This window comes from Danio aesculapii, chromosome 8 (genome assembly GCF_903798145.1).
Source record: "Danio aesculapii chromosome 8, fDanAes4.1, whole genome shotgun sequence".
NCBI classification, from domain to species: domain Eukaryota; kingdom Metazoa; phylum Chordata; class Actinopteri; order Cypriniformes; family Danionidae; genus Danio; species Danio aesculapii.
In genome coordinates, this window is record NC_079442.1 from 25040396 (window position 1) to 25063495 (window position 23100).

The following is a 23100-nucleotide window of genomic DNA, read 5'->3' on the forward strand; positions in this document are numbered from 1 at the left end:
AATATGTCTCAAAATAAGATTTGTCACTAAAAATCATTCCATTTGCTGAAAAACAGAGAAGGTTGTGACCAAATTAAGACTCAAATAACCCCAGAGTGGATGAAAACATCCCCAATAGCACACAAGGGTTAATAATAACCAATTATTTCTTTATTAATGTGTTATTGCTACACTTTATGCTGTTTAATGTTCATGACATTATTATAACATCAGGTGTACACACCAGTACTCCATATAAACATGATTCCTAGCCACGGCACATGGAACATATGTGCTTCCCCTAAGCATTATAAATCACTCTGCCACACTGCGCATCATTTCTCAAGCTCTCTGGACAGGTGAGCAGTCTGGCTGCTGTCCATCTCACCATGTCTCATTGTCCCGACAAGCGCCCCTCCACACGAATCCTGCACCTCCCTGGCGCACATCAGGCCCACAAAGGAAGCACAAGAAGACGACTTTGAGAAGTCTGTGAGCACAAGAATCACATATGATCAGTGTCCGGCTCTTCTGAAAGAGGCCAGTCTGGCCCCTGTGGTGCACTGTGACTCAACAGAGGGCACCAAAGCCTCTCCTCCTCTCCCTTTCAACTAATTAGCTCAAGTGGAGAGAGAAGCAGGGTGCTCCAGAAAGAAAAAAAAGAGAGAAAGAACGAGGGTAAAAAAAGGAACCAGATGACCTCCTCCAGTTGAAGCAGCCTTCGAAATAGCTGACCCACTTGTAGACACACTTTCGGATATTTGCGTGTCCTCAATGCGGTAACCCATATAGCGGTGTAGTCTACATAGGGCAGGGTGGAAATGCAGAACTCATCTCTTGCTGAGCGGAGGGGAAGAATGATGGTGTGCGTTGCGTTCAGAAAGCCTGAGGGTCTCATGCTCGTGCGTGTGCAGTTCCTCTCCATGCTCATCAGAGGTAGACAGGAAGCAGATTCTCCCACTTCCTCCCACGCCACCATTTCCACGCTGGCTGTTTTTGGCACCGAAGCAAAAAAAGACTTATCTAATGCAACAGCACCATAATGAGCACTCGTTCTAATATTTCAGCTTTTTTTTTTTACAGGCCTTTTCATCAACGCCGAGGTCTGATGGTACGACATTAGCGCCGTGATAGCCGTGGAATGGATTGTCAAGCAATTTGAAAAAGCTATCCGAAATTCACATCACACACGCATATTAGCGGTAATACAAAGCACAAAGTCTGTGAGAGAAGTTAAATGCCAGGAGGAAAATGGACCATGTCTCTACGGGAGTCCAACAGAAAGCTATTTCAGTGTAAAGGGACTAAAGGCATACTGATTCGGGCACTGTGAGGGCATGGAATATATGACGGAAATCTGTGAAGAAAATCTCGGTCACGTTTCTTAATCATCAGCGAGCGAGATAATGTGTTTAGCGCACAAAAACTAGAAGCAGGGTTCCCACTTTAAGAAAAAAAAAAATATCAAATTCCCTTACTTATCCTTCACTAACATACTTAAATTCTATGACATCTAATGAATGCAAAAGACGCTTGTGTTGTGCTTCTATAGACCACTTTGAGGGATGTAAACAAAAACAACAGTCCCAGGGTATTTCCTGTTTTACATTTTTAATTTCTATAACCTCAGAGGATCCAAAAAGAGCCACATTTTAATAGATAATTATTATGATAGCTGTTTTAACTTTACGTTATGATAGAATTGCCTCTTGTTACAGTTATGAAATAGTTTGATAACAAGCAGGAAATGTCCATGGGCCAATGAAATGACCACATTGAAATAGCCTATACTCAAAAATATTAAATTTCAATATGTTCAAATAAAAACATAATATTAAAATGGTTTTAGCTTGAATATAATTTTGTATAATAGCCACTGCAAAAACAACAATGGATGATTTACCTTAGATTTAAAAAAATAAATAATATAAAAAGCAGCGTATCTCGAGTATTTCCTGTTTGTGTGGCTGTGAAGTGCTCCTTCTTGAAGCCAAAACTCATAAAATATATATGATCCTGTAAGTATATCTCCTGTATGTGAGTATATTATGTTTGGCTTAGTTAGCAGGTGACTTAAGTCAGTGTTTCTCAACCACGTTGCTTGAGGACCACCAGCTCTTTATATTTTCCATTGCTGCGTCTGAAATCGCCTACGACTCAGTAGGTACCGCATTTGAATTTACTACACAACCCAAAAAAAAGTATGTTCTATACAGTATGAATCCGAGTAGTATGAATGGAACTCTGACACACTACATCCGCCATTTTGTCATGATCATGTGACCTATCCATGTCAGTTTAGTTGCTTCACTACCATTCATGAATTCTCTCGTGGTGGATCAAGGAATAGCGCAGTGTCCATCCAATGCACACTTCAAAATCTCACTGGAAGTAGTAGGTCATCCGAGTAATTCTAGCATACTGATTTTCGAATTATATGAATCAGTGTTAATTTTGACAGCAAACTTTGATTTATTTTTAGTCTTAGACTGTTTCTCAATTCCAAGAACACAGAGAACAGACTTGCATTCTTGTGAAGACCGGTCTTGCTAGGTCACCTCGGAAGAATGAACTCAGGAGACAGTGAAAACAGAGAACGCGTCCTGTGAGAAATGAGATGCTGCGTTCTTCCTGATGGTCACATGACCCTCACGCATCTTTAACCAAAAATTATTTAAACATCACAGCATTCATACAATTATTTATTGTTTTTCCCCTTTTCACAATATATACAATGCACAAAGACCTTACAAATATACGTTGCACAATCCAAACAAAACAGATTTTAATACGAATTTCAGCAAATAAGCACCCTCAATGTGTTTATGCCTTTATTAGGATTTTCATGGTAATGTTTATATTCACCGTTTCATTTAGGAAATCTCTTGAGATAAATAAATTACATCTCGGAACTTTAATAATCAACCTATATAAAATGCTGCGCTTCCCACATCCAGTCGCAATGACTTCTGGGACTTGAAGAGCGAGTTCGGTGCTCAAGTTTGCATCAGTGCGTCCTCGATATCAAGAACACATCCGGGAAGTTTCTTGCGTCCTCTGTACTTGCGGTTGATGATGACGTTACACGAGAACACGATGACGCAATATTGAGAAACAGCCTTAGTCTTTAGACTAAAATCCCATTTTATTTTAGTCAAATTTTAGTTATCTGAATCATTTTAGTTTGTCTATTTTTAGTCGACTAAATTTTATGAGATTTTAGTCGACTAAATTTACTTTAGATTTGGCTAAAATACATTTGGTTTAATTTAAATGTAATTTATTATACAAAATATTATAACTTAAAATTAAATAAAACAGTCATGTTAAATTATGGGATTTAGCTTTTCCGTTCAGGATTCTGCGACTTCGGTCTTGTTAATTCTTGTTTTGGTGGCAGAGTCCAGACACTAGTCCTGTCTTGTCTTGTATGCTGTGCTCAAACTATCTCGAGTCGAGCACTCTTATTCTGTTCTTGTCCTCATCTTTTGCATGAGCGTCGTCTTGGCCACACTCAGGATGAGAGCTCTTGGCCTGGTGTTTGTGTTTGTTCTGTCTGCAGCGTGCCGTTTCATTCTCAGCATCTCAGCCTAGTCGGTTTTGGTTGGCGCTGGGATGAAACTTGCACGTTGCATGTGTGAAGGCATGGTAAGTGTTTTTATTTATATCTTGCGTTCTGTCTACTGTGGATTAGGTAATTTTTGAAAGTATGTGTGCGCATCACGCATCACACACATCACAAGATTAATTCTGATTGGATATTTACCAAAAACACACCTGATTCAGATCATCAGCTCATTAACAGAGACTGAAAGACCTGTAATGGGTGTGACAGACAAAGGAGACATCCAAAACATGCAGTGCAGGTGGTCCCTCAGGAACATGGTTGAGAAACACTGACCTAAGTGAATTGTGAAATTATCTTAAGTTGCTGCAAGTTGATGAGCAAGAAAGTAATAAAACAGAGATGAAAAACGGCCTAACCATAACAACAGCCGAGAAACAACGAAAAACACAACAACATTGTCAGAAATGGACCTTTTAAATTCCATGACATTCCAGAAACTTTATGGCCTGTAGGAACCTTGTTTAATATATTTTAAACTAGAATATCAGTCAACAATAGCCTTTAATCCAGCTATCAAATGATGTTTGGTCATCATTTAAGCAGTGAAGAGAGAAAGCTGAGTTTTGTTGTTGGTCCTGAAAACCTGAGTTGCATTAATCTCTGTTAATGAATCATTTAAAGTTTGAAGCACTTGAACACAGTTTGCTGACTCACTGCAAAACAGCATCATCGTTTGTTGTGTGTGAGCTATTAAAAAGTGCCTGTGGGAACAAGAAAGCACCTAGCTTTCATGCGAAATTAATAATAAAAACAAATAAAAGGGACGATGGGAATTATTGGACTGGATGGGGTGGGAAGGAGGGAAGTCAAACTCTCCAAAAGCACAACCTGATGAAGCAATAGAAGCAAGAGAGTTGTCGAAATCAAAAACCAAGACCCAGATATGGGTTCCTCCTCAAATCGAAAATCAACTTTCAGTGCCCTTTCCCATTAAAAGTCAGTGAAATTAAAAAAAAGACAGATGTGGGGAACTGTATTCAATTAGAAAAACCAGACACAGCTCAATGACCTCGGAACATTAGCAGCGTCGTCAGGAGCTTTCGTACGGCGCTTTAATGGGTACTCACCTCTGAGAGTAAGAAATCTGTCTGAGTGCTTTTGTCAGCTTTTTGGCATGAAGATCTCTGGGCAGCACGGGTGGATTCCTGTTTAAAAAAAAAGTAAGTATCAGAAAAGTGTGCGATAACAATTAAACAAAGTTAGGACTTAAAACATTTCTATGGAATACATGATTCCAGTCAAAACCATTGACATTCTGCACTCATATACTTAAATTTACTGCTTAACTACAAAGCACTTAGAGTTACAATTAAAAATACAGTAATTCAATTTCCAATTAAGTCAATTAAATCATAAATAATAGAGTTGAGTAATAAAAGAGTGATTTATTCTTTTCATATCAGTTGTTTTTAAATCAATTAATTCAATTCACTTAAATGTTATTTAAATTTACTTCTGAATTACATAAAAGATTCAAGAAACCCTGGAGTACTTTTTTGAAATTAACAGGTTTGTGTGTGTTGATGATCAGTTAAGACAACGTTAGCACCTGTCAGCTTTAAATGTGGAGAAAAAAACTGGATAATTTTGAGCTTTTGTCAGCTAATTTCATCTTCTGGGTTTAAAATCATTTTTGGGGCGGAATCAAAATCAGTGATGTAGCACACATCTGCTAGTGGAGTGATGACGTCGGTTTCTCATGATTATTCATAGCAGTTTTCTTATCCTATGAGAAGACTTTGCTTTTTAATTATTCATGAGAGCATGTGCTTTCTGAAGGCAAGACAGACCTGCCAAGCTATGAGACTCATTGACTGGGTGAGAGCGCGTCTGCTCATGGCATGGGTCGTATGTGTTTGTTTCCATGATCCATGGGGTTTGTTCCATGTTTGATCCATGTTTTTCAACATGTTTTGACAACAACGCTGTCAAGGCCGATATAGCAAAGCATTTTTGTTGGGAGAGCTGTATAAGAATTAGAGAATATCGGACTTTGTCTTTTATCAATTGAATTCGTTACCATTCAGACACATCGCCTATATCCATGCTGCTGTGTTTGCCTATGTTTAAAATCCTCCAGATTACCGGCAGGACTTATGGTTGAAATAGATAGGGAAAGATACCTGCTGTACTACTCCACAGTGTCAGTCTCCACTGTGGAGAAAAGTCCTCCTCATTTACAGTGTTTATATGAACACGATGATCTTTATGATGATATAACAAATTGTGGTTTTGTGTATATGAAATTACAAATAACAAATGCAGCAGGACATTAAATTACTTACTTTATTTCTTTGCGTTTTAATTTTGCAAACTATAAAATCATGAGTCTCCTCATGGTTTGTGTCTCCTTTTGTGAGCCAACTGACCACAGTTGTTCGCTCCCCTCTTTTTCCCCTGCTCTGCCGGCCACGCCCACTCCTCCCTCTGCTCGCAGCACTCCACGCCCATCTCAAAGCATTTTTTGAAAAAATTCTGAGGTAGACTTGAACTGAAAGAGGGGGGTTACATGGTCCTTTAATATCATTTATAAAATCAAAATGACAAAAATAAAAAATATTTATAACAAAGTTTTTAAAAGATAGATTTATCTGTCCAAATGAATTGTAAATATTTAATTTGATTAATTATTAAATAAATATTTTTGATTAATAATGGAATTATTTTTAACTATTTTTTTTACCATTTTTACCATTAATTTAATTCATTAAATATTTAGAATATACAGTTGAAGTCAGAATTAGAAGCCCCCTGAATTACTAGCCCCCTCTCCCCCTTTATTTTTTTCCCCCAATTTCAGTTTAACGGAGAGAATACTTTTTCAACACATTTTTAAACATACTAGTTTTAATAACTCATCTCTAATAACTGATTTATTTTATCTTTGCCATGTGAAAATTTCCTTACTCTGTTAAACATCATTTGGGAAATATTTAAAAAAGAAAAAAATTCAAAGTGGATTTAATATTTCTGATTTCAACTGCAACATTTATTATAACATGGTGTGCTATTCTGTAAATAAAATATTTATATAGTTTATTTATATTATTTATATATTATTTAGTCATTGAGTCCTCAATAAAATTGTTCATTTGATATAGATAAAATTTATTTATCATATTTTGTGCCCATTTATACTTTTAACTGGTTGTTTAGTAGCTATTTAATAAGTGGAACACTACAGTCACTCTGTTTATATCTCTTCCATATTATTATTAAAAATGGCTTATAAGTCTATAATAATGATCCTCTGACTGTACATCCATATTGGTTAAATCATCAGAAATATGTTGAGAGTCTTGACTTGGAATATCAAACAGCTTTAATCCCCCTCCTCTCAAACATGCCAGAACGGCAGACTAATAAAATAAGAAATATGGTGCGGCAAAATTTAGGGCAGCCATACTTCATTAATGACATTCAATAAAGACAGTAAAAATTGACAAAGACGAGCCTAGCCAGCAGGCTGCCAGTTTCACCAGTGAGTATTATTTTACGAGCTTTTGCACTGATTTATTAGGCCATTGTGACCGCAGGTTCTTTTCCCACTAAAAATAGAGCGGAGGTCTCTTGTGCGGCACAATCTGTAAAGTGATGATGTCATTGACCACCAATTCTGTTGAGTCCAATGTCGACAGCTAGATGCCACATTATGCATATGTTTACATACGTTTAGCACATATGCTTTACTGAAGATCACATTGAAAAACACTGCAGTTCTTGATACGAAAACCAGATGACTGGAGTAAAGAAACTGCAGTGAGCCCTGTGGTATTTACCAACACACCATTTTCTCAGAGAAAAAGACTGTGACCTTCAGAGACGCACTTCACACTATTGGCAGCACATTTTCTGAATGCAGTGCTCGAAGAAAAGACTGATAAGGACAACATCAATTCAAGCCTCTGCAGACTGAGTGAGAGTCAAACTTGCAATCTTTTTATTGAACATCTAGACAGGGATCAGTAAGTATGGAGAGCGTTTAAACTAGTAATGCAGTGCTGCAGCCGACAGAATAAAGGCGCATTCACTTCACACAATCTCACGCTGAGATTTGCAGCAAAGCGACCTGCAGTCATTAGTTTTCAATGAGAGTTGCCGATTTGCAGAGATGCGGTGACTACAAATGGGAATCACCAAAAGTAAAAATTGGGTTCCAGATGAGTAGTGGGACCTTAATTTATTATTGTTGATACAGTTATTGTTTTATATTATATTATATTATACTATATTATATTATATTATATTATATTATATTATATTATATATTATATTATATTATATTATATTATATTATATTATGTTATATTATATTATATTATATGTGAACTTAAACCACAAAGCAGAAAACTAAATAAAATAAGACTTCTATTGATGTATGATATACTGTATATGCTGCTCTGCACAAAAAGTTTGGCCAGATGAGAAATAGTCCACCCCACTGAGCCTGGTTTCTCTCAAGGTTTTTTCCTTCACTTTCGTCAACTGGTGAAGTTTTGTTCCTCGTCACTGGCTTGCTTGATTTGGGACTTGTAGAGCTGCCCATCAATGGATTTGCTCTTCAGTGTTTGATCTTTCAGCAGTGAAATTTAAACCACACTGAACTGAATTAAACTGAACTTCATCTCTGAAAACTGGAATGACACCATTTCAATTTACTAGAACTTCTATGTTAAGCTGCGTTGAGACTCTACATTGTAAAAGCACTATAGAAATAATGAATTGAATAAATATATTGCAATAAATATAATATATAGCCAAGACACAACAATTTGATAATTTGTAATCTGAGGGTGCAAAACAATCATAATAATGAGAAATCATCTTTAAATTTGCCTAAATGAATAGCAAGGCATATTACTAATTAAATGTTGATATATATGAGTTTTGATATATAGGCAGTAGGAAATTTACAACAACAAAAAAAAAAATCTTCATGGCAAAATATCCCCATTAATAAAAGAAATATAAATAAAATTTATTTTGGGCCAAATATTTACCCGTGCAACAAAAGACTAACTTGGTCATTCAGGGTCACATATATTGTATTGTATTGTAATGTATTTTAATGTATTGTAATGTAATGTAATGCATTGTATTGCACATTTAATTATTATTTCATTTAGCCATTTCTATTAGTTTTTTCTCCCGTTTTTTTTTTACCAAAAAAATTATTTCAATTTATTTAAGTACTTTAACTGCAACTACTCAAAAATAAGAAATGTTGTCTTGTGTAAATATTGTTTGTAATGTAATTAATGTTGATTTTGAGGTGTCCTAAAACACTTTAAAAACATGTTTTTTTAAAAACCACTTTAAGTTCCTCTTTAATCACCTCCTTTTGTATATATTTTGTAATCTTTTGCATTTTATCTCTCTCTAAACCCCTGCTTTCTAAGAGCTCTGTTCTGATAGGTCAGATGAAAAAGGCTGTTGTGACTGGTCATCTGTCTACAGTGAATATATAAAACCAAAAGAAGGGCTGGGAGATAAAAACGATAATACCAATTATAGCTCATAGTAGCGCATTTTCCCTCAATAAAACAATAATTTGATAATGTTTTTGCTTCAAAGTATAACAAAACGCCCCTGCTCTTTTGAGCCTCATGGACCGTTTATCCATTCAGCACATTTGCTTTCATGAAGATACTGTAGGTCTTGAATCGATCACACAACCAACTCTAATGAGAAGCGCTTGAATTTAACGAAGAACACAACTATCTCAGTGATTTAGTTTTATGTCAATTGAAGGAGCACTGACATTCCCAGTGACAAGGCTATTACATGGTTTTACTGTCGTGCCAATAATTGCACCATGGTATTGTGGCAGGATTGGGTGATACATACAGTAGTTCACTTTGAAGTGGATCATCACGTTTCATCATAGTTGTCTTAAAACTATGGAATACCACTCATTCTTGTCCTAGGACAAATTTGAAAAACATTTTTTATTCACTTCGAATGTTGTCTACTGTATACGTATCCATTTTTTACAGAATTTATTGTTTTAAGTTACATCCGCATTTGTTGTGTCCGCAAAGTCAATGAACAAAATTAAAGACCTTCGAATTTAAATGTTGTGAAAAAATTTTAAAATGCTTTAATTCCAGCTAAAGTAAAAATAAATAATAACTAACTAAATAAATAACTAACTTTCTCCAGAAGAAAAAATATTATAATAAATACTGTGAAAAGGTCATTGTTTCATTAAAAATCACTTATATTATAATTAAATATTTAAAATAAAATATTTAAAATAAAAAGTAGCAGTAATAGAGATTTTGCCTTCAACTGTATATGTGTGTATGTTTATACAACAGTTCTGTCTTGAATCTGATTGGCTGATAGTTGTGCTATATTACTCCGCCCTCATACAGCAACAAGCAGAGGACACTCTACAGTTTGATAAATATTGCTGCTGTTGGACAACAATGTATTTTTGAGGCTTTTTAGGTGAGAATGTAGTTGTTTAAAATGCAACTATGCCGTTTATTTATAAGGATATTGCGTATTTTTACATATTCATAATTTCTAAGAGACATCGCGTTGGTGGCCATTAGCCTGTCAATGAGCAGACCAAAGACAAAGAATGCATAATAAGACCTTAGAGGAGGAAAAGCCCAGCATAATTTTAAACTACAGCTGATCAAATCATTATAAAACTGGTAAGTGACTTTCTAAGACGATCTGTCTCTTTTGTATGTAGTAGTGCGCTATTTATACTATAGTAATTGTAGTGTGTTGTGTGTGAGATGGGACATATTAGGAATGTATGTATTTTGTGTTGACCACACTTTGTTTAACCAAAGAGTGACTTTCTTAGAGTTACTTTTTGATTGGCCATCTGTTTGTTTCTATTAAGTCTCCTGTTTTCGCTACTGCAGACTAGTTCAGTAAACAGAAAGAAAGAAGAAATGCCCGCATGTGTTTAGCATTTTTCCTTATCACAAACACAACAGTAATCTGCTAGTGATTGCGTTGCTTTGGATTTTTCAGGGTTAATTATTGTGATCACCCGATTGCAACAGAGAAATACTGGGAAATCTCTGTAGACTGATGGCATTTGATGGCCTGATGGCCGTTCAGCCTAATAATCTTAAAATGTCAGCAAAATCACCTGTTTTGTCATCATTTTAGATATTACACTAGATAATCATTTAAATACCAGCTCTAATGTGACGTTTGAGAAGTAGCAACGATTTTTGCTGTTCTGACGTCTGCTGCAGATGTGAATGAATGAGAATCTCCGTGTTTGATTTTGTTTTTTATATACACAATTATGCCGTCGAACTGTTGTATAAACGTAATATCACACACGTAGCAGTGTGGCTGTATATCATCACTTGTGGGACACTAAGGCAACGCACGCCTCCCACCAGTGCTGATATACAGCCACATCGCACCGCTACAGGTGTAATATTGCTCATATATAATGTATACACAAACACACACACATTTGTTTTGCTGCTCTTACTGTATATCCTCTACATTAACACGTTGACTAGTTCATGTGTGCTGAACTTTTTAGACCTTTTTAAAGGTGTTAATTAATAAAAAGAATGGAGGAGGGGAAAAAAAAGCCTTTTTGGCCAGATCACCCAGCACTATAACAAAATGCTAAGCAAGACATAAAATCAGTCATGGACTGTTACAAACATCATGTGCGCTTTGTTTGTCCTTTTGCTTTTACAGCCTCTTTACTGCCCTCTGTTGTTTTTATTCATCCTCCCCCCTCCTCCATTCCTATCACGCCATCCCATTCCTTATTTCAAGACCACTAGTCTATAAATCTGAGATGGACCTGTCATATTTCCCCTTCACTCGTCTCTGCCCTTACTGCCGGGACCAGGAACGTTATGCGTCTCACAGTGCATGTAAAGCATGCGACAAACTGTTTACAGCACCTTAAGTGAGTCTATCAAACATCGTCCCAGTTCAAAAAAAAACTGCAGCGTAGCATCGCCATAACTTCCTAATGTGAGTCTCGGGAAAAGGAAAGGACGCGAAAACCAGCGCAAACTGTCAAGCAGGTGCACGAAATTAGGCTTTCCCAATGACAGTAGAGCGATCGTGAGACTTCGCGAAGGTGGTTATGAAACTTGCAGGTTATGAAACGGTAGAATTTCTCACCAACTCAGCCTGAAGTTGTGCAATAAGCTCATCTCTCTCCTTCAGCTTCTGGTGCAGGAACTGATTCTCCTCTCTCCCAGGATCCTGCACACAAAGCACACACAAACACGTTATTTAAGAAAAAAAGGAAAAAAAGTCAGTCTGCGTTATTCAAGCCATCGCCCCCAGTTGGAATCTGCAGTCTTGTGTGGGGGCGTAAAATAAAAACTACCGCGCTTGAGAGGTGGAGGTGTGCTTTCTGTGGTTTTCGCTCTCCTCCATAAACTTCACCTGAACTAGCAGGCACTTTCCCATGACCTTGTGCTGTCAGCATCCATTATGTGAGGCTGGGGGAGGGACTGGAAGCTTCAAGGGCGGCAGAGGAGGACCAAGAGACCCAGGAGCACAACATGGCCTCCCCGAACGACCGGCAAGGTCCACCACCCTCCCCCCCCAAAAAAACGACATGTCTTTGGCAGAGATTAGACAGCGCTGACATGAAGAAGCCGGACACAATGTGCACGAGTCGGGAGCCCTTCATGAGAGATCAGGGAAGGGGATTATGAGCTTCAATGTCACGTACTTGGAGACATGGTTGTTCAAAGCTCTTTGGCTTTGGCTTGAATGCGCTCCTTTTTGTTGACATTACATAAACATCTCAAGGGAGCTGTTGTCAATCTTTGATGCTCCTCTGTAAAGGAAGCTCATTTCTGCCTGCAGATGATGATGATGACATACACGGCGCCTAACAAGGATTGTTCGCTTTGTACCTACAACGCGCTTTTTGTCTTATGAAATGCTACGACCCCATCAGGAAGGCTCAAGTATCTCTTCATAGCAACCAAAGCAGAATGTTAATGTGCTCCTTTGAACTCAAATTAAAGTGGATTCTATTTAGCTTTGTAATAATGGGCATTAATTATCATTAACATGTTTGCAATATCATTAAAATGGGAATCGTGGCAACGTGTCACTTTTAAACTCAAAATAATCAGCACCGTGGCTGAAAATTAAACTCAAGTACTCAACCATTCAGCTGGTTAGCACTATAATTTTTTGTTTTAATGAGCCGCATATTTATTTATTTTTAATTATACTTAAATATTGCCTTCAAAAATAAGAACGAGATTGGTGATATAAAAAGATTAAGCTAACATTTATTAACACTCATAATGCAGTCTAAATCTGCACTATTAGTGATATTTTCAACATTTTTGCAAAGTTTCTTATAGTCAGTTAATGTCTGTTGAAGGAGCAGAATCAACAGATATTAAGCAAACAGTCTACTAATATTCAAATGGACCATAAGGATAAAGTCTTACCAAAGCTTTAAAGGTCATGTTTTTGCCATATTATTGCACTTAACAACGTATCAACTCAAAAATCAAGATAAATCAGAAAAATAACAGTATAAATTAATGAGAACTCACAATTAAGGAATTTCTAACATTATTCCCGTTGAAAATATTTGTAGTTAAACTTCTTTGGATTTATAACTTTATTGCTCAAAAACCGTCTAGATTTAACTTACAAACTGTATTTATTTCTAACAAAATTAATTAAAATGTCAACATTATTCTTCAACTTTTCAAATAAATCAATTTTACCTGCAGAAGCTTCTACTTTCATAATGAAAAAGGTTTTTTAATACTGTAAAGCAGAAATGCCCAAAGTAGGGCCTGCTGGCCAAAGTTGGCCCATTGTAACCTTTGATTTGGCCCACCATCCCATCTGAGAAGAGAGTTACAGAAAGAAGCAAACAAATGAAATGTTTCAATTCAATGTTGTAAATAAATACGATTTTTAAAATGTAAACAATGTCACTGATTAATGTATTAAAATAGGCCAAAGCAACACACACTCACTGGCCACTTTATTAGGTACGCCTGTCCAACTGCTCGTTAATGCAAATTTCTTATTAGCCAATCATGTGGCAGAAACTCAAATTATATTACTAGTATTCATGTTGTTATTGTTACAACTTCACAGCTGACATTTCTAGCTAGCTAACCCATTGCAATATTGCATGTTTTTATTTTTAAAAAAATTGGAAATTACCAAATTCCCAATTACCAAAGCCTCAATCAAGGTCTTTGGCCCTTCATAAGAAAAAGTTTGGGTATCCATGCTGTAAAGGTTTTTTTCAAAACATCTGTATTGCTTGTATCTCTGTAAAAAAAAAACACAAGTGTAAATAATGTTCAAATGCATCAACAAAACACATTATGAGGTATAAGACTGCATCTTGAATCCTTTAGTTTTCAAAGAACCATCTATTTGCTGCATCTGCAGACCTTTTACATTCTGAGTCAGTCTATTATGAGATTTAAGTGAAGTTTCAAACCTTTCTTTCTTTCCACAGATTATAATCATTCAAGCCTTTTACCGTTCAATCTTTGTTATATTGCCTATTCTTTTTTCTACTCATTCGCCAGATTTCAGATGTATCTTTTTCTTTGAAACTCGGCCTAAAGGCCAGCAGCATCTGAGCAGAATCTTGTCTTGACTGCTACAACAGAAGCTGGTATTTGGTGAATGCTGTTTAATGAAGCACCCAGCCGAGCACTAGAGAGGGGTTTGTTTCCCAAACTAGACACTCTGATGTACTTGTCCTCTTGTTGTTTACTTCTATCTCTGTCCTGGTTACATACAGTCAGCTTTCTTCTGTCAAGACAGCAGTGCATGAAACAGCATTCGCTTCTTAAATCAACGAGTTCCTAGAAACGTTTCTTTTTTTCCCTTTTTTTTTATTGTTGTTGAGGCATTTAAAACCAACATTTGACTTGCAAGTGTACACTTATGTGCTGAAAACAGTTGTGCTGCTTAACCTGTTATATGTTAGACCTATTAGAACCATGTCTCCTTTGAGAAAGAGTAATGTTGAATAAATTATGTTTGATGTATTTGGTCTATGGCAATGATGGGAAACAGCAGATTCAGAATTCCATTGCAATTCGCCTATTTTTAGCATCTACAGTAGGTGAACTGATCTGGTCATGTGACACGAACACATTTAATCAAACAATATATTTTTTTAAATTTCCAGTTAAAAGTTTGTTTTCTTGACCAAAGAGTTTCCAGAAATAAAAAAAGAGTCTGTCAAAATTGTACGAGGTGGGAATAAACAGGTTAATATTTTTGTGAAATCTGCAGTGTAAAAAAATGATACATATGTTCATTTCTTTCTCTGCCACTGTTTCTTTAAGACCAACATTATTTATTTATTTATTTTTTTGTTGGAAAGAGAAGACCTTATTTTATCCAATGATGTGCTTTGGTTAAGTCACATGACATGCAGTGTTTTTCTGTGGCGCGATTTAACAGACTGGCGTTTATTGTGAGTAGTTGCTGAATGCAAATGTAAACGTCAATAAAAACAAAGGATAAAATTATGTCAGATCCACAAAAAAATCTGAAACATCAGCTCCAGTAAGTTATGATGACATATTCACAACTCAATTTTGTTTTTTTAAATCAAATTAGTTTTTTGTAAATCAATCAAATGTACGTGTTGCCAAATGGCAACACTGTGCAATAGTGGAACATGCAGTATTGCAATGGGTTAGCTGGCTAGAAAGGTCAGCTGTGAAGTTGTAACAATAACAACATGAATACTAGGAATATAATTTGAGTTTTTGCCACATGATTGGCTGATAAGAAATTTGCATTAACGAGCAGTTGGACAGGAGTACCTAATAAAGTGGCTAGTGAGTGTGTGTTGCTTTGGCCTATTTTAATACATTGATCAGGTTTCAACACATTTAAGTTATGAAAAATTTAACTTAATATTTTTAGTCCTTATGATTGATAGAAGTTGAGATCACTCAAAAATTTGAAACAACAGTGTGATACATTTTCCAGAATTGCATGTCACACTAATCTTAAAACTTAAAATGAACAGAATTTAATTAAAATCATGCTGTTCTTTTCTAAATGTATATATTTTTAAACTCAATCAAATTAATCCAATCCTTGCTGAATTAAAGTATTGTTTTCTTTCAAGTAAATCTTACTGTCCCAAACCTACATTTAGTATTCATAATTTGTTTTTAAATTAATTATTAATAACAATTAAAAAAACTAAAAAGGTCATGTCCTGAGTGATGCACGGAGCCAACAGGCAGAATGCAACCTCCTCCAAATCCCTGCCTGTGGGGAATATTTAATTATATCTTAATTATAGAGGTTTAACAAGAGGCACTTTATCTGTGCAGTGCCATGGAGGACCTCCAGAGAGGCATTTGGTCACAGTTGCACAGGCACAAACAGACACAGATACACAACACTCAGGACAGAGAGCTGGGTCTTTACCCCGTGCTGTAAAGCTGCGTTCAAGTGGCTCCTCCATCTGTCTGTCCTAGATTAAATACTTGGGGCAAGAGGAGGACGAAGGACCTAATAAATGAGAACGCTCTATATCATAAAAGGTAACACTCAACACTGAAGCAACCGATGTAATCAAATAAATAATGCACAAAAAAGAGGTAAGCTTTCTGTTTAAGAGTCTCATCTAATCCCGCAAGTATCCCGGTGGTAGGACTGAATGATATACACTCATCAGCCACTTTATTAGGTACACCTTGTGGCATAGATTCAACAAGGTACTGAAAATATTCCTCAAATATTTTGGTCCATATTGACATAATAGCATCACGCAGTTGCTGTAGATTTGTCGACTGCACATCCATGATGTGAATCTCCCGTTCCACCACATCCCAAAGGTGCCCTATTGAATTGAGATCTGGTGACTCTAGAGGCCGCTGACCTCTGGCCTCAACAAGGCATTTGTGCCCACAGAACTGCCACTCACTGGATATTTAATTTTTTTCAGACCAAATTCTGTAAACCCCAGAGATAGTTATGTGTGAAAATCCCAGTAGATCAGAAGTTTCTGATACACTCAGACCAGCCCACGTTCAAAGTCACTTAAATCCCTTTTCTTCCTCATTCTGATGCTCGGTTTGAACTGCAGCAGATTGTCTTGACCATGTTTACATGCCTAAATGCATTGAGTTGCTGCCATGTGATTGGCTGATTAGAAATTTGCCTTAACGATCAGTTGGACAGGTGTACCAACTCAAGTGGATATTTGCTTTCTTAAATCATAAGGTTTTCACCACATCATAAGGTTTATTTTGCAAATGCTTTTTAAGTAAACAGCAGATATTGCTGTAACTAATGAAATATCATCAGATCTCAGTTGTTTTTGTGACCAAATCACCCTCGTCAGAAGCTGTTGAAGTTAGAAACAGGTATACTATAGTAGTGAGTAACTTAAGATTCAGTCCCTAAATTAACAACATCAAACCAACTTAGAGTTGTTTTCACATTGCATAACTACATGGGGTAGATTTCAGTTGCTGCTGTGTTGGGTTGGAGATAGGAAGTTAGACACTGCATGACTTACTATAGGAAAGAAAAAATAAAATAAAATTCTGCTGGCAACTCTGTCTGGCTCGCAAACTATGTTTTACAACTAAACTCATGTAAGAACTGATCAAACTGGATAGGGTACAATATTGTGGTACAGCTCAGACGAAACATCAAAAAGACATGAGTGCATTAAAAAAAAAATGTTTCTCCATTTCTTCCAAAAAGACTAAGCCTTTAGTGAAACTGATGCTGATATTGCACTTCCTGCTGTCCTGTATGTTGCTCTTATTGGCTCTAGGTCATCGCAAAATTCTTAACAAGATTTTTAATCACAGGTCCAGATATTTAGCATGCCAAATATTTCGTCAGAGACACATCATTGATTCTCTGAGATCTTTGATAATTCACACTACATGACTGTCATTCACCTGAATGAGCCCCGATTTGCCTTCAATTTCAGGCATTTGTCAGCAATTTTTTACAAAACCTGTCGGCGAGTGAAAACTAACTAGAACTAAAATCATACAGTGTGTCTGTATAGACCTGTCACAATAACCAATATATCGACTTATTTTATTTTAGCTGATTGTGTAACATCTCTACCTCTATTGGAGGTGTCAGTGTAGGTATGGTTAAAAAAACACTTTAGTAGTTAATATAAACTAGTTTGGTATATTTTCATGTGGTTGTCTGATAACTGAAAAAAGATCTGGTACCAGATAACACAGCCTCTGTTACTTTTTGTACATTGCACTTTTTTGTTAACATTTATTATTATTTATTTAGGATACACATTTCCACATTCTGATTCCAATGCCTAACTATTAAATTGTTAAAAGGGCTATAATTAAATTAAATATTCTTTGTTCTTTGGACAAGTGTTCTTGCATTGTGATGCTATTACATTGCCATTCTGGCATTATATAATGAATGGCATAAAATGGTCTTAAAATGACAATAAAATCATTTAATCGCACTATATTTTGATGAAACATAGTATAAAAAATAGATATCGTGACAGGCCTTTGCGTGCATGCGTCTATGTTTATTTTTTTTCAGACAAAATGGCAAATCGAGCAAATATGTCTAGTTGGTGGTTTGATCTTTTAGGTCAAACTGCTATCTTTTTCCAAGACAGTACATGCATAGATTTAGCATGTGACAAAGATATTTGTAGTTTTAGAAAAGATATTTATATTTCAAATGAATTCTCTTTTTAAAAATCATGAACAGAAATGTATATGACCACGTCCACAATAACATTAAGCAGCAGTTTTCATCACTGATATTAAAAATTAATATATTATTACCATCAAATCAGCATTCAAGACCATGTGATTCTTCAGACTCAGTGTGAGTTTTCAGTTAGATTTTTCCAACACAATAACAAACAATATTTGATAACATCTACACACATAAAATGGTTATTTCAAATGTTAATAATATTTCACATCACAGTAGTCTTGACCTTATACAGTAGATGCAGACTTTGTGACCATAAGTGACTTTATTCAAATATCTTACTGACCCCAAATATTCTGATAGCACTGTATGCTATAAAACGTCTGAAGAGAAAGAACAGAAAACCTCAAACGACATTTTTTATGCATTTCAAGCATCCACACCTGGCAGTTTCATTACCAAGAATGGCACAAGATTAGAGAAGCGCAGAATATTTCACCGATGTACTTTGAAGGGGTGCATAAAAAGGAGTAAATGTGATAGATGTCCTCAGTTATTCCTGTATAAGGATGTTTGTGATGTTATAAACTTCCAAAAGGACGCCCTCAGAGTGCTGTACGCACCTACACCCACTTAACAAGGAGTTATTAATGCACTGATGACAGGGACACCAGGACGAATGAGTTTGGTACCCTAGTCCCAGGATGCAAGGCAAGCGGCTCCATTATTCCCCAAACCGACGGCACACTCTCGCCGCAGGAGTACTCTTTCTGCAGGCTCCAATTATTAAGAAGGTGAGGATAACAAATGTTTGGTGAGAGAAGTTTTCTGTTAAAAGTAGGACGAGAAGTGACACGGTTCCGTCTCAGGTGGGTTCTAGGGCTTTATTTTTAAAATCAGGATTTTTTTTTCCCCTTTTTTTTTTACTAGGATGAATCAGGACGAGTCCCACCCCTCTCCTGTCAGCTGAACACAATGTCAGAATGCATGGGCTCCTATTCTGAGCATCTACTTCTCCCGCTGCGTGGCGCTAGGCTTCGGATGAGCCGGAGAGTCACGTGACACGATGCCGCATCCGCCGCTTCTGTTAGCACTCCATGTAGGTCAGTAAGGAGGACAGAGAAAGACGCAGACCTCGTTTCCACTTCGCTATATATTTCTGCGGTTGTCAGTGCTGATGAGAAAACAAAATCCTCTTCTACCAAGCAAAAAGCTCCCAATAAGAAACCAGAAAGCTTTCACAATGACAGTCCTAGGCAGTTTCCATAAGATTATAGGGCATGTAGCTAAATAATCTCATCAAGGTTGTTAGGACTCAGATTTGATCAAAGAGAGAAGTTGGAATAAAATAAGCAGAGTTTGTTTTGAGAGAAGAATAGAGGAGTAGACAAAACAAAATAAGACCAGACAAAACAAGCTAAAACAAAACTAACAAAACTGCAATAGATTAGGACGACTGCATAATAATGGAGAGACTTAAAATCAATCATTTAGCGCTGTGGTAATGTCTGATCTATGGCTCTGAAATCATCTGAGATGAAAAAATGAAAGGGCTTTTTTTTTTTTTTTTTTTAATCAAAGCGTGACCCAGCAAAGACACCTCAGCAGCACAGAAGGTGCTCGTTCACGTTATTAATAGAAAAGAAACATTATTATAACACTGTACAATTACCTTAAAGGGAAGCGATTTCTCACTGCAGGGGCTTATGGGTAGAGAGTGAAGACTGCTGGCAGGGCTGATCTCAGTGCTCTGAAAGAAAAAGAGATGAGGCATCTTGCTAAATGAGGACATCAAAAGATCATCAAAAAGAACTGTTATGAAAAGACTGTAAATAATATTATGATCATTAAGTTGAATTAGTTGGCCCTGAGGTTGAACTATATCTTATACAGACTAGCTATGTGACTGTCAATTGTTATGGCAAGATAACTGTTGAATCTTTTATCATGATATACTGTTTATTACTGTAATTTAATAAAATCCGAAAACAGTTGGAAAAGATGGAGTAACTTCAGTGTTGTCCTCTTCATAACAAGTAACTAAAACACTTTGTGCAGACTTGTTAATGCAATATATTGTGTTACTGCATACTGTCACATGTATAATCTCTGCACCACACTCTTCAGTTACTTTATCTCTTATGTTGGTGCATCAACCTATTGGGTTACTTACATGTAATATAGGAAATAATGATCCTCACTCATGAGAAGTTTTCTTTTTTTATGCTTTATTTGGCATTCATTACTAATAGGAAAGGACAAACCTTTCGGCTCAAAACCTTTCTTGGTGTGTAAAATAATTCAATCCCTCCACCCAATTTTTTTTTAAACACTGATTATATTGACATCATTATTCATGTGTCCAATGTTCAATTATGGGGTTTCTAATCTAGACATGCGGTGAGTATAATTATTAAACTGAAACTAAGACCAGACAACTAAAAAATAAGTAAATTAATCAACAAACAATTCTATGTTACCTGAAATGCTAAGTGAAAAAGATTCAAATATATATTTAAAAACACCAAAAATAAATAAATTAATTATTTAATAAAAATAAAAATAAATGAGAAAATGTACTATATAAAACGTTTATTCATTCATATTCTTTTCGGTTTAGTCCTTTGTTAATCAGGGCTCGCCACAGCAGAATGAACCGCCAACTTATCCAGCACATTTTACACAACAGATGCTTTTCCAGCTGCAACCCAACACTGGAAAGCACCCACACACTCTTGCACACACTCACATACACTACAGCCAATTTAGCTTATTCAATTCACCTGTACGGCATGTCATTGGACTGTGGGGAAAACCGGAGCACCCGGAGGAAACCCACGCGAAACACAGGGAGAACATGCGAAAAAGTTTATTTAACAATAAGATTAAAAACAAAAAACATGAAAAATAAAAATAAAAATTAATTAAAATAATTAAACTACAGCACACTTAATGATAATCAAAAAACTCAACGCTAATAAAAATATTGCTTTACAAATTCCACACATAAAAAAATTTAACCGATTAGCTAATTCACTATATAAAACTGTCAATTTTAATGCACAACCATTTATAGCACATTAAATTATGTTATTCTATACAAACTGACACGTTAAAATATATATTTATAAAATGATAGTAATGAAAATCACTGTTCTAATAATAATAATAATAATAATAATAATAATAATAATAATAATAATATGTAGCTTTCCATGTACTCTACACAAAATTGTTATCACTCTTAAACTCACTGGGAAATCAGGTTTCCCATCATGATTTAATTGTAGCATTTAAACAGGGATGCAGACAGGACTGTCTCTGAGCCTCAGTCTCAAACCCTTCTCTCCTTCACCACGTTACTGCTGCATCTGTCTCATAATAATGTGAGAAGTAGAGCTGCAGACGCAGAGACACTGACAGAGACGCCGAGCACTTTAGTCTGAGTACAGCAGTATGCAGGCAATCTATTGTGCAATAATATGGTTTGCAGACATTTTTGCTGAATAGAAAAGAAGCTTCACTGCTAAAGAGGGTAAAAAAAGGAATATTCACATTTTAACAAAACAAAATTAAATCAAATTAACTTAAAGAGATCAAATAAAAGCATCTCCATAAAAATCCTATTTTTTGTGCAAAACAAAACCAACTTAAAACTAATGAATAAAACAGAATAAAAGTCACTATTATTCTAAAAATAAAATAAATCACTCAAACATGAAACACTAAGTTGAAGTAACAAAACAAACAAAGATTTTAATAATACAAACCGTGTGGGGGGAAAAAAGTGACAGAATAAAACTAACTTTTAATGAAAAAATAAAATAAAATAAAATAAAATAAAATAAAATAAAATAAAATAAAATAAAATAAAATAAAATAAAATAAAATAAAATAAAATAAATAAAATAAAATAAAATAAAATAAAATAAAATAAAATTAAATTAAATAAAATTTCCTGGTGATGGGTTGTGGCTGGAAGGGCATTAGCTGCGTAAATCATGTGCTGGATAAGTTGGTGGTTCATTCCATTGTGGCGACCCCAGACTTATAAAGGGACTAAGCCGAAAAGAAAATGAATGAATGAATGAATGAATGAATGAATGAATGATAGATAAATTAAATAAAATGAAAATAAATGAATAAATTAAAATTAATAAAAAAAAATTAAAAACAAAAAATAAAATAGCAAAAAATAACAAAACAAATAAAATAAAAAAACAAAACACTAAAAGTAAAATAAAAAATAATAAATATAATAAATAATAATAATAATTTAATAATAAAATAAAATAAAATAGTTTTAGAATAGTAAAATTATTTTTATATTTCATGTTTTTTGTTTTTAATTTTATTGTTAAATAAACTTTTTAGCATGTTCTCCCTGTGTTCGCGTGGGTTTCCTCTGGGTGCTCTGGTTTTCCCCACAGTCCAAAGACATGCTGTACAGGTGAATTTAATAAACTAAATTGGCTCTAGTGTATGTGTGTGTTAAAGTGTATGGATGTTTCCAAGTACTGGGTTACAGCTGATAAGGCATCCACTATGTAAAGCATATGCTTGATAAGTTGGTGGTTCATTCCACTGTGGGAATCCCTGATGAATAAAGGGACTAAGCCGAAAGAAAATGAATGAATGAAAGATAAAATAAAAAACCTTGTAGCACTGATTTCTATTTTAAAGGAGCCAATTTATGACTGTGTGTAGAGGCCATCACACGCACTTACTCCACTCACAAGAAATAAAAAAATACCTCGAAAATGAGAAGACCATAATCAAGTAGTTTGAACGGGTCTATAAATTTTAAACAAGGTAGAATATCACAAGCA

The 23100-nt window shown here is 35.5% G+C and overlaps 1 protein-coding gene across 2 annotated transcripts in view; it reads right to left on the reverse strand.

Moving 5' to 3' along the window:
- The window catches only part of ccser1 (coiled-coil serine-rich protein 1), a 143096-nt gene that overhangs the window by 59913 nt on the left and 60083 nt on the right, over positions 1–23100 (reverse strand). For both annotated transcript variants that reach the window (XM_056463474.1, XM_056463475.1), the window contains exons 7-9: positions 19944–20021; positions 11738–11821; positions 4675–4752 (exon numbers count right to left, since the gene is read on the reverse strand). In XM_056463474.1, the coding sequence (XP_056319449.1) occupies positions 4675–4752; positions 11738–11821; positions 19944–20021 (240 nt within the window). The remainder of the gene's footprint in view (positions 1–4674; positions 4753–11737; positions 11822–19943; positions 20022–23100) is intronic.